This window comes from Rhinolophus sinicus, linkage group LG02 (genome assembly GCF_036562045.2).
Source record: "Rhinolophus sinicus isolate RSC01 linkage group LG02, ASM3656204v1, whole genome shotgun sequence".
Lineage (NCBI taxonomy): Eukaryota > Metazoa > Chordata > Mammalia > Chiroptera > Rhinolophidae > Rhinolophus > Rhinolophus sinicus.
Genome location: NC_133752.1, coordinates 9,359,937 through 9,376,362, shown reverse-complemented (window position 1 = coordinate 9,376,362; position 16,426 = coordinate 9,359,937). Strand labels below are relative to the sequence as shown.

Here is a 16,426-nt window from a genome sequence, read left to right as displayed (position 1 = left end):
ACCACTCAAGGACAAAGGGACCGTATGTTCTGGTTTAAACTACTGACTCAGCATAATTATTAATGGCATCCTCTTTCTTTTCAAAAAGTCTCCTGACATGATCAATACATTTTAGATTCACTCTACCTACGTTTAAAACATGCACAGACAGTACAGTGTAGTGGCTGGTTCAGCAAGGTACTCAAACTCTCGACTTCAGTTTGCTCATATGGAAAATATGACAGCAATAATAAGTGCCTCATCTGGTTGTCAAGGGACTAAATGATTTGATTTTTTTAAGTGCCTGGCACATACTAAGTACCATGTTAATTACTAGCTCATTTATATAAACTGTGTGCATGTGCATGTCAGAAATCTGGATGTTTAAAAAATATTAACAGAAGCTTTCCCCTGCTAATATTTTAAATGTGTACACGCACACATATGCATATGTTGAACATATGTATATATACATACGTATACAAACCTGTGTGTTTCCCGCTGAGAAGCCATCCTGACAACCATTAAAAAGCACGTGGTGTCTATGGTACATCCTGCTCGCTGTATGGATGAGCTTATCTAACCAATAGGATGTGGTAATCCAACCATAGTGTGACCATACCAAACATGACTGAACAGCAAATATTTGAAACTGTTAAATTAAGGTGAAAATAAAAGATCACATTTATCCCTAACAATTAAGATAGGATATCACTTGATGTAATTGATACTAAATGCAACAACTGAAGGAACGCTACCACTTCTAGTTTACCTGTCAACTATCAAGTTAATTACTTGTAAACAAAACTTAAGGGACCCTGGCAATCTCTGGACTTGAGCGATTTGCCATGTAGACCTCTGTTATCTGCCTTAGAACCCAACTCTTTTTTTCGTTGTTTTCAAACTTTATTTATTTATTTATTTTATAACCGCAAACTAATCAGAAACAGTTTCAGACATAGAGGAAAAACTGAGGGTTGCTAGACTGGAGGGGGGTGAGGATAAAGGGGAAAGTGAGGGGATTAGATAGACCCCAACTCTTGAGCTCCGAGGCAACTAAAAGCTCGGTGACCAGGACTGCAGGGGTCATGGAGGCCGAGTTGTGCAACCTCCACCCACCGCAGGAAATCGCAGCTCCCCTGCCGCTTTAGGCAGCCTGAGAAGCAGCTTTTTACTTCCCAGCGTTTTCCACTTCGTGTACAACTTCAAAATGCGTTCTCCTGGTGAAATGAAACCCTGGGAATAGCAGTGAAGAAAGCGGTTCAGTGTGGGGACAGATTAGTAACTAGCTGGGAGGGGGCTCGGGGAACCTTCTGGAAAGGTCCCATAGCCCGATGTGGGTGGTGTTTCCAGGGGGTGCCCAGATTCATCGAGCTGATGCACCTTACCAGATAAGCTGTATCTCAAGGTTTAAAGTTGTTATTGTTTTGTTTTGTCAGTGAGTTCCCTAGTCATTCGTGTCACACACGCAAGAGGACTCAGAGAGCTGTTTGCTATTAATGAATGAAACTCATTTCAGAGGTCTGGCCCTTCTGACACCATCCCGCCACCTCAGGCTCCGCAAGCCACTTCAGCAGGTGTTGTCCGTAACCATCGGGGCATTTTCGGGTTACACGCGGCGAAAGGAAACCCCATGCAAAGTAGAAAATGCCCCCAACACCTACCCCATCCCTCGCCCTCCACCTTATGGCCCTCACAGCCATACCGGACCCCCCCCCCCCGCCCCCCCCCGAACCCAAACCCACAACCGGCTCCTGCAGTTGTTTTCGGGCTTTGTAGCGGGGGTGGTAAGCTTGGAGGTGGGCTGCGGCTCTGGGCTGCCCGGGTCGGGGCACGTTGCCCGAAGGGCTGACATCTCTGTCAAGTGTTCTCAGCTGAAGGGGCCGGGCCTGACAGCAGCGCATTCTGCTCCGCACGCCCGGTGCCACTTCCAGGGGCTCCTGTGAGAGGCGCGTGGAATCTTAAGCCGGGGACTCCGACCTCAGCACTGTCCAGCGGGCTCTCATTTGACCCAGACAGAAGATGCTTTGTTTCAGGCAATCCACACAGCTCCTCCGCCTAGTGCCCTGCTGTGCCCTGCTTTGCCCCCTGCCGCCCACAGTAAGTACCGCGCGATGCCCCAACCGTGCGCCACAGGCGCCAACTCACCTCAGCTCAGGCCGCAGGATTTTAGTGTAGATGTAGCATCGCCCCAGGACAATCTCGGGAAAATTTGGAGTGGTGCCATTCCCGTCCCACTCCTTGGGCTTGGGCACCAGGCGACCCCACAGGACACCCACCACCACCGCGATGGTCGTCAGCACGAAGAGGACACAGAGGATGGCGAGAAAGATTTTGGCTTTCTTGGAGAGGTTGCAGCATGGTTCCTCCTCTGACACGGGGCTGAATCTGTGGTTGGGCATGGGGGCCACTTCAGGATCAGTCCTGAGAAGTCGGAGGAGACGGTTTGAGGCTGGGCAGGAAGATTTGAGACCTAACTGCTTAGGAAACTGCAACCTCCCCCTCGGTCTTTCACTTTTCTTTTCATGGCTTCCTTCCCCACCCCACCCCCTCCTTCAAAGTTCCCTGGCTGGCTGGACCAATAAAGATTTAAAGGACTTAAAAGAGTTCAACAACAGCAGGGAAGCACCACCTTAACCTTACTCTGCAGACGCCTCAATAACACACAGTATATCCTTGAACCTTTCCGCCTGCTCCCTTTGTCAGCTTTGCACTTAGCCACACTGCGGCCTGGAAAATAGAAAGGCTGGCTACCCGTCTTTGAACCTCTGTGCAAGAAATGCCTTTCACCTGCGAAGAAATGCTCTGCCTTTACTACTTAGCATTGAAAAATGCCAGCTCAACCCCCTTTTAAGGCTCCACCTAGCCTTACCCCTTCTCTCAAGTGGCATCATGATTAAGTCTGGGTTCAAACCCAGCTCCACCACCCACTGGCTGGGCGATGTGGGTAAGGTACTTGACCTCTCTGTGCTTCAGATGTAAAGTGGGGACAATAGTAGTACTCACTTCACTGGGTTGTTATGAGGATTAAGTGAATTCACACTTATGACCTGTTTAGCAAAAAGCCTGAAACATGGTAAGCACTCAATAAATGTCAGCTATTCCTACCTGCTCTGTGAGCATGTGGAGAGGAAGCAATTCTATAATCCATGGGTTGTGCTTAGAAAAGCGTCTGCCATGCAGTAAGCACTCCAAGTGGTGGTTCAATACATAAGGGAGTGGCTTTTCCCAGACATCCCTTGCCTCGCCTCTCTCAAGTTCCCTTAGCACTGGGAATCCCAGTCATGGGGTGTGGGTAGGAGCTCTGCCTCCTGACCTAGGGAAAGGTGGTGCACATGGCTTTAGGGCTACCAAGGTTAGTATACATGCTGCTGGTGACATGTGGGCATTCTCTTTTGATTGCTTCTCAATGAATGAGAAGGTCACCTACTGAGAGTGGGTGGGGTGCTGGGCGAGCTGCAGGACCCCGAGAGAGTGGAAGGAGTGGGAAATGAGAGAGGTTCCCAGGGTGTCATCAAGTGGTCAGGAAGGTGAAAAAAGGGCCAGTCAGTGAGGGTACGTTTTATCCAGCCACCTGCTTCTGCTTAGAGCAAACAGCAGAAGTAGGCAGAGTTGGATTTGATGGGGTTGGGGTTTGCCTGTGTGTCGGTTTGCCAGGGCTGCCATGATAAAGCAACAGAAACGATATTCTCACAGTCCTGGAGACTAGAAGTCTGAGATCCAGATGTCAGCGGGTTGATTTCCCGGCAGGCCCCTCTCTCCTCTGTTAATAGATAGCTGCCTTCTTGCTGTGTCCTTATGTGGACATTCCCTTGTGTGTCCACACATCTGTGTTGACATTTTCTCCTTTTATAATGATACCAGTTATATTGGATTAGGGCCCACCATAATGACCTCGTTGTAACTTGATTACCTCTTTAAAGTTCCCATCTCCAAATACAGTCACAATCTGTGGTCCTAGGGGTTAGGACTTCAGCATATGAACTTGGGGGTGGGGACACCATGCAGCCTATAACATCAGGGAAGAGAAAGGCAAGGAGATTGAAAGTGTAAGTAAAGATGGGATTTTAGTAATGGAACAGAGCACCTAAGTCTCACAGGGACTCCATGGCTGGGAGGTCATGAAGGGGACAAAAAGTTGATAGAGGAAGGGTTATCTCTACTTGTAAATTACTCCATCCAAAACTGAAATGTTCATCTTTCTCCTTCAAAGGAGATCTTTCTCTGGACTTTCAAATTGTAATAAAAAATTCCCATCCTCCAGATGCCCAAGCTAGAAACTTCCAAGTCTTTGACGCTTCCTTCTCCCTCATCCCACACATCCACCCACAAGTTGGTTCCTTCTGCCTGAAAATCATTTATCAAATCTCCACTTCATGCATCTCCTCTGCCACCAGCTAGTTCAAGAGAAAGCCCACCCTCTTTCTCACCTCGGAAGAGCTTCCCATCCATTCTCCCCAAATCCTGTCTCCCCAACCTCTGCCATCCATTTTCTCCACCACAGCCAGGCTGGTGGCTTTCTTTTAAGCCACACTTTGTAGATATGTAACCTTTGAAACTTCACTCTGACTCCTCACACCTCCACTAGTTGTAGACACAGCAAGCAAGCATACAAGCCCCTAACTCCTCCTCCAGCCTCCACAGGCGCCTCTCTCCCCAGCCCCCAAGGCACTCAGTCCTGTGGGGCTTCTCTTGACCCCAACCAGACCAACCTCTTCCCTGTCACCAGGCCATCCTGCCTCCCCGCTGTCCACCAACTCCTACTCATCTATTACATCCCCTACTCATTGACTGCTAGGTCACTTTCACTGCGACTTCCTCTGGAAGCTTTTCTCGACCCCATGCAGCTCCCAAAGTGGTTACGTCTCCAAGTTTGACACTTTCTAGCTTAATATCACAGATGCCAGTAGATCTCTCAGGACAATACAAATGAAATAATAAGGAAAATGGGATGAGAAATGGCTTTTCCCTGGGGTTCATTTACCTGATCTCTGACCTTGCTGTGTTCCTTGCCCTCTTCTACCCCTCTCGTCCTTGGCCTGAACTTTATTTTTTGTTGAATAATGTGCAAGGTCAAAAATGATTAATGTGTAACGGATCTGCCACCTCTCCTTATTGAACTGAGCCATCTGATAGTAATCGTTCTCTAGTGGGTCTAACAAAACATTTAAGAACTGCCACAAATACCACCCCTTTAAAACGGTATTTGTTGTTTGATAATAAATATATTAGGTTGGTGCAAAAGTAATTGTGGTTTAAAAGGTTAAAAATAACTGCAAAACCCGCAATAACCTTTGCACCAAGCTAATAATAAATACGCATGGAGTAAAAATCAAATAGAACAAAGTGAATATGTAGAACATCATTCTTCCTCCTGCCCTGCACCAAATATTAACGAACAGGCAGCATATCTCTCTGTTTATATGTACATATAAACAGGCAGCATATGTCCCTGTTTATATGTACATATATACAGGATTTGTTTTGTCTTAATTTCGGGTTACAAATCGGCAGTGACTTGGGGGCACTTCAGCGTTTAGTCTGTCCTCCTCTTTGGTATAACAAAGACCTGAGAAAATAAAATCTCAAAGGACCTTTGCTCTGCGGAAGTCACTTGATTAATGAACCCTTTCACTTTGTGTTCTATCTTTCTACAAGGTGTTCAGAGCCACAGATGTCAAGCATATATGTACATATAAACAGAGAGATAAGCCTTCATAGTCTCATAAAAATTGTAGCATATTGCACATTCTGTTGTGTACTTTGCTTTCTTCAGATAGTGATATACTTTGAAGAAGTTTTTATTAGCACGTGTTGCTCAATCTAATTCTTTTAGATGACCCTGGTATTCCGTTGTATATGTACCATGATTGATTTAACCAGACCCAAATTGATGAGCACTTAGGTTTTCCACTCCTTTGGAACCATGTTAAATAGTGGAATAAATGTTGTTGTGTCAGCATATTTTTTTCACATGCCCAAGTACATACACCTTAATATTTAAAATTTTGCAAGATACAGACAACCAAAGAGGTTGCACCAATTGACACATCCACATATTTATACTTTTGGATTTGTTCTGTCTTAATTTCAGGTTACAAATCGGCAGTGACTTGGGGGCACTTCAGCGTTTAGTCTGTCCTCCTCTTTGGTATAACAAAGACCTGAGAAAATAAAATCTCAAAGGACCATTTGCTTTGCGAAAGTCACTTGGTTAGTGAACCCTTTCACTTTGTGTTCTATCTTTCTACAAGGTGTTCAGAGCCACAGATGTCAAGCATCCTGGTATGCCCTTGGGGAAGAAGATTGCAAGTACACAGAAGAGTAACCACCCTTCCTGCACGCCCTCTGGTTGTGGCACGATTTGGTGGGAAAGTTACATTTTTTAATTTATTTCTGGTCTGTCAAATAGATACGGTATAATGTTTCCTCAACAGGTTAAAGTGGAGATTAATTTTGGGATAATATACCCACCTAGGATAGGATAGGTACTCAACAAATGGTAATACTGTTATTGAAGACATCTTTGCACATAGTTACGATGCACTGAACCTCAAAAAAATGGCATATTTGGGCATTCATTCATTTAACACATATTAAGGACGCACCACATGCCAGGTACCATGGTAGCTGCTGAGGACACAAAATTAAACTGGCCTCGAGGAAGCCCTGTGTAGAGCAGTTAAGAATGTGGGCTTTCTCGTGAAGTAGACGTGAGAGGGCTCTGCCACTTGGGCAAGGAATAAAACTCTGATTGAAAGTTCCTTTTCTGTAGAGTAGGCTTAAAAATATCTGTGGGCGTCGCTGAGTTATTTTGAGGATTGAATCAAGTAACGTATATAAAGAACTTAGTTGAGTTCTGACCCCTAGCTGGTATTCAAGAAATAAGCACTAATATTGGGGTGGCTGCATATGGACAGGAGAGATCGCAGTACGTCAGAGTGGATTTCAGGAGGTGACACTAGATATGGCTGCTGATGGAAACACAAAGCTTGGGAAAAGGGGGGAAAGACATTTAAACAGAACTGTAGGGAGATTTTAGGATGGATGGCGCACTAGAGTAGTGACTTCCATGACTTCCTCCCAGCCACACAGCCAGTTAGTAGAAATACGGGTCCAAAATGCGAATTTCAAGCTCTCTTCTTTTCTTCGTCAACTTCATTAGTCATTTTTAAATCATTCAAGTAATACAGTCACATTTTAAAAATTGGATATAGAGCAAGAGAGCAAAATGTCCCCACCTTCCAAAACCCTTAGGACACCCATATGTGCTGGCCCAGAGTTGGCACTCAAACTGTCCTTGCAGAGGATTTATTGTCCAAAGTGGCACCTTCTGGAAACATGTTCTTGGGCTCATATGAGCCAAGGGCAGCCGTGAGGCTCTGAGCATCACTGGGAAGGTGGGGGCGGACCTGTTTGCGTAGGAACATGTCTTGTTTCCCAATATGTTTATATCTCCTCACATAAGACTACTGTCACCAGAAGAAGGGTGAATAGATGTTGAATATCAAAAACAGCAGGAAAACACACTCACTGATGTCAAACACATCACAGCCAGCGATCTGGTATCTCTAGCCGTCTTGTGGGAAGGAAAGGATTTCTCCTCATACATCCTGAAACCGAGCAGGGCCAAGTCGTGTATTCATTCTTTGCTCTGTATTTTCACTGAAACAAGAATGAATAGGACCTGGCAGAATGCCTCGAAGTGTGTTTAATTCAAAGAAGCTGCCTGTTGTTCCTTGTTGTACATTGCTTGCTTGTTAATTCAGTCTGGGTAGAGACCCAAGTGCATGAGAACTTCTCAACCACTTCTTCATTTATGGCTAACCTCAGCCTAACAGATCTGGGGACTTCGCAGCATTCCCCACCCTTAACCCCCTTCACCTAGCTACTACTTGCTCTTCCTGAACTTTTATAAGGCTTCACGTCTGGATTGCAAGCTCCTATCATGGGCTCTGATATGCACCCTATGCTTCCTGATATTATGGGGAACAGTTTCTTCATGCCCCTGAACCCCACACTAGGCTGTAAAAGGACAGTGAAACAGTCTTTTTCTCATGTGTGATCCTAATGACTAGCAAGTCCCTGGTACCTTCTAGGAAAACTATTGACGCATATCATACTTTACCGCAAGTCTTTTTCTTTCATTTATTTATTCATCCATTCAGGCATGAAATAGTTACTGAGCACCTACTATGCTTCATGAACTCTTTTAGGTACTGGATACACAGCCGATAAAAAGAAATTCAGTACTTATAGAGCATATATTCTAATGGCAGGCAGACATATAACAGACAAGATAAAAAAGTAAAGCACAACATATATGAGGTGACGATGAAATCTAAGAAACAAAATAAGCAGGAAAGGAGATAAAGACTGGGCAGAGGATGGCAACATTGGGATGAGGTCTCACTGACAAGGTGGCATTTGAGTAAGGATCTGAAGAAGGTGAGGTAGCCACGTGACATCTGCAGAAAAAGGGTTTCAGCAGAGGGAAGAAAACAGTAAGTGCTGAGCATCTGGTGTGTGGAAGAAGAGCGGAGGCCGGGTAAGAAGTGCCTGGTGCACAGGAGCGATGAGGAGGAAGTAGGAGAAGAGGCCAGAGGTGTAACTGCATGTGTTGGGGGCAGGGGATAGACGAGCACTTGGTGCAAAAGAGTGACATTTCTCCACTTTGTTTTATCAGGTTCACTCTGGCTGCTTGTTGAGAATAAACTGCAGTGAGTGGAGGGCAGGGGCAGGGAAACCATATAGGAGGCTACGGTGCCACAATCCAGACAAAGGATGATGGTACCAAGAACCTACTTGGCATCAGCAGATGTTGGTTGAATTCTGGATACATTTTTATATCCCTCTGACCCTTTTTTAAAAATTATAGCTGTTATTTGATGTTATTTTATATTAGTTTCAGGTGTATGGTGTAGTGGTTAGACATTGATATAATTTATGAAGTGATCCCCGTGACATTTTGAAGGCGGAACTGACAGAATTTGTTTATGCGATAAAGAGACAGAGAGAGGTCACAGACTGCCCAAGGATTTTGGCCTGAGCAACAGGAAGGATGGAGTGTCATTAACTGAGTGGAGGGAGACTATGAAAGGAGAAGTCCTCTGGGGCAGGTTAAATTTGCGATGCTCATTACATACCCAAGTGAAAATGTGGATGAGATAAACATGGTGCCAGGCTTTACAAATATTAACTCCTGAAATCCCCATAAGTACCCTATTCTTGGCCCTATTTTATAGGCGACATTGAGATCCAGAGAAGATGAGTGACTTACTCAAGGTCATCTAGCTACGGTGTTTCCCCAAGAATAAGATTAGCGGGACCATCAGCTCTAACGCATCTTTTGGAGCAAAAATGAATATAAGACCTGGCATTATATTATATTATATTATATTATATTATATTATATTATATTATATTATATTATATTATATTATACAGATCCGGTCTTATGTTAAAATAAGACCGGGTCTTATATTCATTTTTGCTCCAAAAGACGCATTAAAGTTGATGGTCTGGCTAGGTCTTATTTTCAGGGAAACATGTCGTAGGTGGTAGAACTGAGGAACTGGGATTCAAACCCAAGCAATGGGATCCAGAATACCTGCTCTTCTAAATTACCCTGGCTCTTGGCTGAGCAAACACACTCACTCCACCAAATTTCAGTCACTTAGGGAAATCCTTGCCATTAGCTCTGTGCCAATCACTGTGGCTCAGGGCTGGCTTGCTCTGATTAGATTAGGTCTCAGTCTCCTGCTGCCTAAACCAGGGGCTGGAGCCCACAGGGGTTGAGGGTGCAAAGGGGGAAGTTTTCCAAAGGAAAATCAGGTTATTGTCCCCAGAAGAAGGATGCTGAATTTCAAAAACCACAGAAAAGCACCCTCATTGACATCAAATTTAACCCGCTCATAGCAAGTTTGGCAAAGTTTATATATTGTTTATTTCATATATACATTTCAAATCACCCAGAACATCCCCACAATTCATGCCAAAATTTTCTAACCAGCTTTTCTTATAAGATGTTTACTTGATTCCCTAGGAGACTTATGCTATCTATTCCTATACTCCAACACAAAGAGGCTAAAGGTCAAATATCTCAGCTGGGGGGAGGAACACATACTGAGTCTCTAGGAGGCAACTGTGCAATGTGTTCCCAAACTTACCAGAGCAGCTAAACACAAAACAAAAAACTCAAACGAAAGCCACAAGTGGAATTCACTGAAAGTAAGGTTACTGAATATCACTCACTGATTTTATTTTGTTTAAAAAAAAAATAAACTTAAGTTTTAGAGCAGTTTTAGGCTCATAGCAAAACTGAACAGAAAGTTGAGTTCTCACACCTCTTTCCCACACACATGCACCACCTCCCTCACTATCAGCTTCTCCACCAGAGTGGAGGGGCATGTGTTACAATCAATGAATGTGCATTGACACATCATCACCCAAAGTCCATAGTTTCCCTCAGGGTCACCCTTGGCTTTGTACATCTATGGTCTTTGACACATGTGTAATGACATATCCCACCATCATAGTTTCATACAGAATAGTTTCACTGCCCCAAATATCTTATGTGGGCCCCCTATTCATCACTCCTTTCACCCTAACTTCTGGCAACCACTGAGCTTTTCGCTCCGTACCCAGTTTTGGTTTTACCGAATGTCATATAGTTAGAATTATACAAGGTCTGACAATTAAGTTTGTGAACTTTTTGCAATGATGTTACTAACATTTTTTTGATAGCAGAGGGATTATTCATTATGAAATTGTACCAACTGGACAAACATTTAACCAAGTTTACTATTTGGAAATGCTGAAAACGCTGCGTGAAAATTTTAGAAGACCTGAACTTTTTGCCAACAATTCATAGCTCTAACAATACACCAGCTCACATGGCACTGTCTGTGAGGGAGTTTTCTGGCAGTCAACAAATAACTGTATTGGAACACCCTCCCTACTCACCTAATCTGGCTCCAATGACTTTTCTTTATCCGAAGATAAAGGAAATATTGAAAGGAAGACATTTGGATGACCTTTAGGAGATCAAGGGTAATACAACAGCAGCTCTGATGGCCATTCTAGAAAAAGAGTTCCAGAATTGCTTTAAAAGGTGGAGTAGGCACTAATATCGGTGCATTGCTTCCCAAGGGGAGTACTTTGAAAGCGACCGTAGTGATATTCAGCATTGAGATATGTAGCATTTGTTCTAGGATGAGTTCACTAACTTAATTGCCTGACTTTGTATAGTATGTACACTTTTCAGAGTGGCTTCTTTCACTTAGTAATATGCATTTACATTTCCTTCATGTCTTTTCATGGCTTGATGGCTCATTTTATCACTGAATAATATTCTATGTCTAAATGTACCAGAGTTTATTCATCTAGTCACTTGCTGAAGGATATTTTGGTTATACGTTTTGTTTTCCGAAACTAATTTTTTTTCAGCCCAATACGTTTTAGAATTCTGCATACTTTGCTAATTAATTAGTAGTCAAAACAAAGTTTCAAATTTATATTTTACAAAAATAACCCTTTTGCAAAGTAACAGCTCTACCAATAAATTTTCAAGTTACATTAGCAATATTCTGCTCATGTGTAATTTTGAAAATTAAGAGAGTACAAAAAATAAAATTACTCATAACTTCATCACTCAGAAATAAATGTCATTAATAGTAATAATTATATGTATGTATGATTTTCCCAGAATTTATAGCCCAAGATTTTAATTTTACATTATATGATAGATATTTTACCTGTCTTTAAATATCCTTCATAATAGTATTTCTAATAATACACAATCCTCCATAGTATTGTCATTCAACAGTTATTTGATCATTATTCTGATTTCTAATATTTTCTCCCTTATGATTTTCTTACGATAAATTTCTAGAATTTGAATGAAAATATTATTATTGATGTCAGAAGAAAAAAGACAAAAATCAAAAGAAACTGGAAATTAAAACATATTCCCAAGCTGTCAGCAAATGCCATTGCCCTCTGTTTCTTTGCGGCATCAACCTTAATGACATCTTGCCTGCATCCTGCTTGTTTGCGGCCTAGATTTGTGTGTTTATTTAATCCAAGAAAATTGAAATCGAGCAGCCAGAGGGTATGTTCCACAACACCAAAACCAATGATGACTTTGGTAAACATCCTGCAGAAGACATGGAAGAGGAACAAGCTTTTAAAAGATCTAGAAACACTGATGAGATGGTTGAATTACAAATTCGGCTTCAGAGCAAGAATGCTGGGGCAGTGACTGGAAAAGGAGGCAAGGATATCATGGCTTTGCATACAGACTACAATGCCAGTGTGTCAGTCCCAGACAGCAGTGGACCAAGTGCCTATTGAGTATCAGTGCTGATATGGAAACAATTGGAGAAATTCTGGAGAAAATCATCCCTACCTTGGAAGAGGGCCTGCAGTTGCCATCACCCGCTGCTACCAGCCAGCTGCCACTCAAATGTGATGCTGTGGAAGGCTTAAATTACCAACACTATATAAAGGAAGTGTCGACTTTGAATGCCAGCTGAGACTGTTGATTCAACAGAGTCTGGCAGGAGGAATTATTGGGGTCAAAGGTGCTATAATCAAAGAACTTTGAGAGAACACTCAGACAACAATCAAGCTTTTCCTCATTCCACTGACAGAGTGGTTCTTACTGGAGGAAAACCTCATTGGATTGTAGAATGCATGAAGGTCATCCTTGATCTTGTATCAGAGTCTCCCATCAAAGGGCATGCACAGCCTCACAATCCCAGATTGGAGGACCTATTATTGCTACACAAGAAGCTATTCCCAAGGATTAGGATGGATCTATTATTGGCAAATGTGGTCAGTGGATTAAACAAATTCATCATGAGTCAGGAGGAGCTTCGATCAAAACTGATGAACCCTTAGAAGGATCCGAAGATCAGATCATTACCCTTACAGGACCACAGGACCAGACACAGAATGTACAGTGTTTGTTGCAGAACAGTGTGAAGCAGTATGCAGATATTGAAGGATTTTAATGCAAGATATTTTTTTTTTCTTTTTTATAGTGTGAAGCAGTATTCTGGAAAGTTTTTCTACCTCTAGTGAAGAACTGAAGGAGTCATGCATTTTTTTTTTTTTTTTTTATCTGCTTCTATTTAAAAAGCCAACATTCCTCTGCTTCCTATGTGTTCTGCATTTGAGGTGTAGTGAAACCTTTGCTGTTCACCAGATGTAATCTTTCAGTTCCTTACAAACAGGCTGGGGAAGAGAGTGGGGGGTGTGCAAAAACTAACACTGAAATTTTGAAACAGCAGCAGAGTGAGTGAATTTTATTTTTGCTCATTGTTGATTAAAAAGGAAAATTCCTCTGTGTAATTATTGTGAACACTTCGCTTTGTGGTCACTATAACATTTGGGGATAGGGAAATGGAGGAAAAGTAACAATAGTCCTTATGTCCCTGGCAACTATTCGGAGCAGTGTGCAGAATACAATGCTCTTTTGTATGAAATGTTTTATGATTTATAAAATAAATTTACTGAACCTATTTTTTGTGGTCATATTCTTAAAGACGTTCAGTTCTCAAATGGCCGAATTCCCCAACCCACCTCCAAACTAAACATTGAATTTGATATTTCCAGCTTCTCTCTTGGAATAAATAAATGCAGCTCTTCGACAGAGGCAAAATATCTTGCCAAATTCAGTTCTGGTGATTTCTTAATGGTTTGAAAGATCATTGCTTGTGAAAAAAATTTCATCATATACATTTGCATGTATAATAAGCTGGGGATTTTTTTTGCAAATGCTTGCTCCTACTTTGCAACAATTTTCTATGTTAATAATTGTGATAAGAACCAAGGTAGGCAGCAGTACTACAAATTATGTAATGGTATATGCCAGAAGCCTAATGGCAACAATTTTTATTAACAGAATAATACTTGATTATGGAAGCAACTGATGCTAAATAAATTCTGATTGTTTTTATTAGATAACTTCTCACCTATAGACTTAAACTATGATCCTGCCTACTGCCTATTAGATAAACTTTGTAAAAAAATATGTATATGTATATATATATATTTTTTCTTATTTTCCCACTGTATACAAATTGAAAGAAAAAGATGAACCATATCTTTGTTTTATGTTGGATAATGCAGGAAATGTTTGTGAACAATTCAAAAAAAAAAGGTGAAAATTTTCCTGTGGATGTTTTATGTAGTATCCTGACATTCGTATTGATAGTTAGAAGTTCACCTCCAAATAAAACTCCCATAATGCTAGAATTGAGGTTTGCCCAATTTGAACAAAAGTTACCTAGCACCTGTAAAATTGTTAAAGTGTTCCTCTTGTAAGGAAATACAGTAATTCTAAATTATTTAAAAAAATGTATATTTTAAAGCTATAATAATTAAAATTCATGCAGAAAGAAAAGCAGCTCAGCTCTCCAAGTTACATTAGTTATGAATAACATCATCAAGAATCTAGGAGTTATTCACCTTTCTTTTCAAAAATTGCATTTAGTCTGGAGATCCAAGGTGGTGGAGTAGACAAATGCAGTGCTTGCCTCATCCCGTAAACACATCAGAATTACAACTGTATTATTGAACAATCAACCTGGAGAACCATCAGAAGTCTAGATGAACAGGAGTTTTATAATTAAGGATATAAAGAAAAAGCCAGGTCAAAACTGGTAAAAGGGGCAGAGACGTGAAATGGGCTGGTCCCACATTTACATGTGCTGATTGAAAATCTGGAGAGATATCTTGGCCACAGAGGTTCCCCACAAAGGAGCAAGGGATTCCAGGGCCCCACACCAGGTTCCCCAGCCTGCAGTACTGTGCTGGGAAGAGGAGCACCCATAACTTCTCACTGTGAAAAACAATAGGGATCCCGACGATCCGGGTGGGAGGAAGGCTGCAGGAAACCCAGACATCCTATTAAAGGGCCCGTGCAGGTACTCACCCTGGGCTCCAGCAGAGGGACAGTGAATCTGCAGGTGTCAGAGACATATGAGGAGAGACTGAATTGAACTTCAGGACAAGGACTGCAGGGACAGTCCACATTTTCCCTGTGTGGGGTCTTTCTCCTGTGCAGCTGGCAAATGGGCGCCATCTTTCCTGTGTTGAGCCCTCCCCCACAGGCCAAATCTGAATCTGATTGGTCTGGTGAGCTTCTCTGCTCAACCCTGCTGACTCATCGAGACCCTGCCTCATCCAACCTGCATACTGCAGGAGGCTTTATCAGCAGCTGAACTTTACGGGAGACACCAGATGGCAGCAGGCCTTGGAGTGCCCTGGTTTTTTGTGGAGCTACCCCCAAACCAGCCATTTTCAGTCTGTAGCATGGCCTCTCCAGTGCATCTCCAGGTACAGCATAGGCAGTGACCAAGTATGGCTTGCTTTGTACTTCCCTGCCAGTCACAGGCAGTGGCTGACCTGGGCTTGCACTGGAGCCCCTCCCAAGAGGCCCCAGAACCAATACTTGGAGGTTGGCTACAGACACAGCAGAGCACTGCCTAATTAGCTCCACAAGTAGCACACACAAAGTATGGTCTCAACAGGCCCCAGAGCCTGCTGTGGCGAATTCTGCTCCATAAACTGTGGATGTGGCCAAACCCTACAGCCAGTCAGTTTGAGGGTCAATACTACCTACTGACACGCTAACAGCAATCAAGGCTCAACTATAACAGGAGGGCACATACAACCCACACAAGTGACACTCTTGGAGCATCCGACTCAGGGAGACTGTGCCACTGGGTCCCACAGGACACCTACTACATTAAGCCACCCAGCAAGACTGAGAGACATAGCAGCCTTACCTAATACATAGAAACAAACACAGAGAGGCAGCCAAAATGAGGAAACAAAGAAATATATCCCAAACGAAAGAACAGGAGAAAACTCCAGAAAAAGAACTAAACGAAATGGAGACAAACAACCTACCAGACACAGAGTTCAAAACAATGGCTATAAGGATGCTCAAGAAACTTAGTGAAAACTTTCACAGAGAGATAGTAAGCATAAAAACAGACATAGAAACCATAAAAAGAAACCAGTTACAAGTGAAGAATACAAAAACTGAAATGAAGTATACCCCAGAAGAAATCACCAGCAGACCAGTTGAAGCAGAGGATTGAATCAGCTATTTGGAAGATAAGGTAGCAGAAAACACCCAATAGAAACAGCAGAAAGGAAAAAAGAATCCAAAAAAAAAAAGGAGAGTTTAAGAGATCTCTGGGACAACATCAAGCATAACAACATTCGCACCATAGGGGTACCAGAAGGAGAAGAAAGAAAGCAAAGGATTGAGAATCTATGTGAAGAAATAAAGACTGAAAACTTTCCTAACCTGGCAAAGTAAATAGACATACAAGCCCAGGAAGTGCAGAGAGACCCCCCAGAAATGAACCCAAACAGGCCCACACCAAGATGCATTACAATTAAAATAACAAAGGTTAAAGACAGAGAG

The 16,426-nt window shown here is 42.5% G+C and overlaps 1 protein-coding gene and 1 long non-coding RNA gene across 2 annotated transcripts in view; one reads left to right on the top strand and one right to left on the bottom strand.

Annotated features, from left to right (window-relative positions):
• CD38 (CD38 molecule) overlaps positions 1–12,511 on the bottom strand; it is a 53,890-nt gene extending 41,379 nt beyond the window's left edge. The window contains exons 1-2 of the mRNA XM_074321644.1: positions 12,389–12,511; positions 2,128–2,403 (exon numbers count right to left, since the gene is read on the bottom strand). Of these exons, the coding sequence (XP_074177745.1) occupies positions 2,128–2,403; positions 12,389–12,414 (302 nt within the window). The 5' untranslated portion in view covers positions 12,415–12,511. The remainder of the gene's footprint in view (positions 1–2,127; positions 2,404–12,388) is intronic.
• Positions 1,731–13,978, top strand: LOC141569237 (uncharacterized). Its single transcript, XR_012492731.1, has 3 exons — positions 1,731–2,079; positions 6,234–6,346; positions 11,873–13,978. It is a non-coding gene; the product is annotated as an uncharacterized LOC141569237 (long non-coding RNA).
• Positions 13,979–16,426: the final 2,448 nt, after the last annotated feature.